Genomic DNA, 3,472 nt, shown 5'->3' on the forward strand with positions numbered 1-3,472 from the left:
AGAAGAGCAAAAGATGTTCCCACACCGGGACTCGAACCCGGGTCTGCTGGGTGAGAGCCAGCTATCCTAACCGCCTAGACTATATGGGAAGGCTGAACACCATCGCCACCAACAAACACACAATCAAGACCAACAACAAACAAACACAAACACAAACACCAAACGCACCACCTACGCACGCTGCCACACGCAACGCGAGCGCGTTCATCCTATCGCCACCATTGAACGACCGACCATTTCGACACGTACTGCCCACATCCGATCCAGCCACCGACGGGGTCGCCTCCTTCGCATCGCACGCAGCTCCGAGCGTCGCGTTCGTCTGCTCGCACCGCAGCTCGCCTGGTCGACCAGCTCTCTCGCGGCTTCATTGAGCTGCTCGCTCGCACGCGTTTCCGCACGGTGGCCAGCGCCGACAAGTAGGCCTGCACGCGCCGACCAATGGCCGGACAGACTCGAGTACCTCCTGGTCGTGCGAGCATGGTTGGATCCGTGGATGGGATGTAGCAGCGGGTCAGCACGGCACCGAGACTGTGACGAACGCCCAAAGCGGCGAAAAGAAGAGTGGAGAAGCAGCAAAGAAGAGCAAAAGATGTTCCCACACCGGGACTCGAACCCGGGTCTGCTGGGTGAGAGCCAGCTATCCTAACCGCCTAGACTATATGGGAAGGCTGAACACCATCGCCACCAACAAACACACAATCAAGACCAACAACAAACAAACACAAACACAAACACAAACACCAAACGCACCACCTACGCACGCTGCCACACGCAACGCGAGCGCGTTCATCCTATCGCCACCATTGATCGACCGACCATTTCGACACGTACTGCCCACATCCGATCCAGCCACCGACGGGGTCGCCTCCTTCGCATCGCACGCAGCTCCGAGCGTCGCGTTCGTCTGCTCGCACCGCAGCTCGCCTGGTCGACCAGCTCTCTCGCGGCTTCATTGAGCTGCTCGCACGCGTTTCCGCACGGTGGCCAGCGCCGACAAGTAGGCCTGCACGCGCCGACCAATGGCCGGACAGACTCGAGTACCTCCTGGTCGTGCGAGCATGGTTGGATCCGTGGATGGGATGTAGCAGCGGGTCAGCACGGCACCGAGACTGTGACGAACGCCCAAAGCGGCGAAAAGAAGAGTGGAGAAGCAGCAAAGAAGAGCAAAAGATGTTCCCACACCGGGACTCGAACCCGGGTCTGCTGGGTGAGAGCCAGCTATCCTAACCGCCTAGACTATATGGGAAGGCTGAACACCATCGCCACCAACAAACACACAATCAAGACCAACAACAAACAAACACAAACACAAACACAAACACCAAACGCACCACCTACGCACGCTGCCACACGCAACGCGAGCGCGTTCATCCTATCGCCACCATTGATCGACCGACCATTTCGACACGTACTGCCCACATCCGATCCAGCCACCGACGGGGTCGCCTCCTTCGCATCGCACGCAGCTCCGAGCGTCGCGTTCGTCTGCTCGCACCGCAGCTCGCCTGGTCGACCAGCTCTCTCGCGGCTTCATTGAGCTGCTCGCACGCGTTTCCGCACGGTCGCCAGCGCCGACAAGTAGGCCTGCACGCGCCGACCAATGGCCGGACAGACTCGAGTACCTCCTGGTCGTGCGAGCATGGTTGGATCCGTGGATGGGATGTAGCAGCGGGTCAGCACGGCACCGAGACTGTGACGAACGCCCAAAGCGGCGAAAAGAAGAGTGGAGAAGCAGCAAAGAAGAGCAAAAGATGTTCCCACACCGGGACTCGAACCCGGGTCTGCTGGGTGAGAGCCAGCTATCCTAACCGCCTAGACTATATGGGAAGGCTGAACACCATCGCCACCAACAAACACACAATCAAGACCAACAACAAACAAACACAAACACAAACACAAACACCAAACGCACCACCTACGCACGCTGCCACACGCAACGCGAGCGCGTTCATCCTATCGCCACCATTGATCGACCGACCATTTCGACACGTACTGCCCACATCCGATCCAGCCACCGACGGGGTCGCCTCCTTCGCATCGCACGCAGCTCCGAGCGTCGCGTTCGTCTGCTCGCACCGCAGCTCGCCTGGTCGACCAGCTCTCTCGCGGCTTCATTGAGCTGCTCGCTCGCACGCGTTTCCGCACGGTGGCCAGCGCCGACAAGTAGGCCTGCACGCGCCGACCAATGGCCGGACAGACTCGAGTACCTCCTGGTCGTGCGAGCATGGTTGGATCCGTGGATGGGATGTAGCAGCGGGTCAGCACGGCACCGAGACTGTGACGAACGCCCAAAGCGGCGAAAAGAAGAGTGGAGAAGCAGCAAAGAAGAGCAAAAGATGTTCCCACACCGGGACTCGAACCCGGGTCTGCTGGGTGAGAGCCAGCTATCCTAACCGCCTAGACTATATGGGAAGGCTGAACACCATCGCCACCAACAAACACACAATCAAGACCAACAACAAACAAACACAAACACAAACACAAACACCAAACGCACCACCTACGCACGCTGCCACACGCAACGCGAGCGCGTTCATCCTATCGCCACCATTGATCGACCGACCATTTCGACACGTACTGCCCACATCCGATCCAGCCACCGACGGGGTCGCCTCCTTCGCATCGCACGCAGCTCCGAGCGTCGCGTTCGTCTCCTCGCACCGCAGCTCGCCTGGTCGACCAGCTCTCTCGCGGCTTCATTGAGCTGCTCGCTCGCACGCGTTTCCGCACGGTGGCCAGCGCCGACAAGTAGGCCTGCACGCGCCGACCAATGGCCGGACAGACTCGAGTACCTCCTGGTCGTGCGAGCATGGTTGGATCCGTGGATGGGATGTAGCAGCGGGTCAGCACGGCACCGAGACTGTGACGAACGCCCAAAGCGGCGAAAAGAAGAGTGGAGAAGCAGCAAAGAAGAGCAAAAGATGTTCCCACACCGGGACTCGAACCCGGGTCTGCTGGGTGAGAGCCAGCTATCCTAACCGCCTAGACTATATGGGAAGGCTGAACACCATCGCCACCAACAAACACACAATCAAGACCAACAACAAACAAACACAAACACAAACACAAACACCAAACGCACCACCTACGCACGCTGCCACACGCAACGCGAGCGCGCGTTCATCCTATCGCCACCATTGATCGACCGACCATTTCGACACGTACTGCCCACATCCGATCCAGCCACCGACGGGGTCGCCTCCTTCGCATCGCACGCAGCTCCGAGCGTCGCGTTCGTCTCCTCGCACCGCAGCTCGCCTGGTCGACCAGCTCTCTCGCGGCTTCATTGAGCTGCTCGCTCGCACGCGTTTCCGAACGGTGGCCAGCGCCGACAAGTAGGCCTGCACGCGCCGACCAATGGCCGGACAGACTCGAGTACCTCCTGGTCGTGCGAGCATGGTTGGATCCGTGGATGGGATGTAGCAGCGGGTCAGCACGGCACCGAGACTGTGACGAACGCCCAAAGCGG

General features: G+C 59.6%; 1 protein-coding gene and 6 non-coding genes across 7 annotated transcripts; all 7 read right to left on the minus strand.

Annotated features, from left to right (window-relative positions):
• Window positions 1–16: 16 nt before the first annotated feature.
• PHYSODRAFT_t263 lies at window positions 17–89 on the minus strand. The gene has a single exon. It is a non-coding gene; the product is annotated as a tRNA-Glu (tRNA).
• Window positions 90–171: 82 nt separating this feature from the next.
• PHYSODRAFT_321361 (hypothetical protein) lies at window positions 172–3,401 on the minus strand (the record flags this gene model as incomplete). Its single annotated transcript, XM_009516547.1, has 12 exons — window positions 172–180; window positions 257–322; window positions 402–531; window positions 765–907; window positions 983–1,112; window positions 1,346–1,488; window positions 1,564–1,693; window positions 1,927–2,069; window positions 2,149–2,278; window positions 2,512–2,674; window positions 3,169–3,244; window positions 3,321–3,401. The coding sequence occupies 12 exons, from the start codon at window positions 3,399–3,401 to the stop codon at window positions 172–174; spliced, it is 1,344 nt and encodes a 447-aa protein (XP_009514842.1).
• PHYSODRAFT_t262 lies at window positions 596–668 on the minus strand. The gene has a single exon. It is a non-coding gene; the product is annotated as a tRNA-Glu (tRNA).
• On the minus strand, window positions 1,177–1,249 carry PHYSODRAFT_t261. Its single transcript has one exon. It is a non-coding gene; the product is annotated as a tRNA-Glu (tRNA).
• PHYSODRAFT_t260 lies at window positions 1,758–1,830 on the minus strand. Its single transcript has one exon. It is a non-coding gene; the product is annotated as a tRNA-Glu (tRNA).
• On the minus strand, window positions 2,343–2,415 carry PHYSODRAFT_t259. Its single transcript has one exon. It is a non-coding gene; the product is annotated as a tRNA-Glu (tRNA).
• Window positions 2,928–3,000, minus strand: PHYSODRAFT_t258. The gene has a single exon. It is a non-coding gene; the product is annotated as a tRNA-Glu (tRNA).
• Window positions 3,402–3,472: the final 71 nt, after the last annotated feature.

This window comes from Phytophthora sojae, assembly GCF_000149755.1.
Source record: "Phytophthora sojae unplaced genomic scaffold PHYSOscaffold_1, whole genome shotgun sequence".
NCBI classification, from domain to species: Eukaryota; Oomycota; class Peronosporomycetes; order Peronosporales; family Peronosporaceae; genus Phytophthora; species Phytophthora sojae.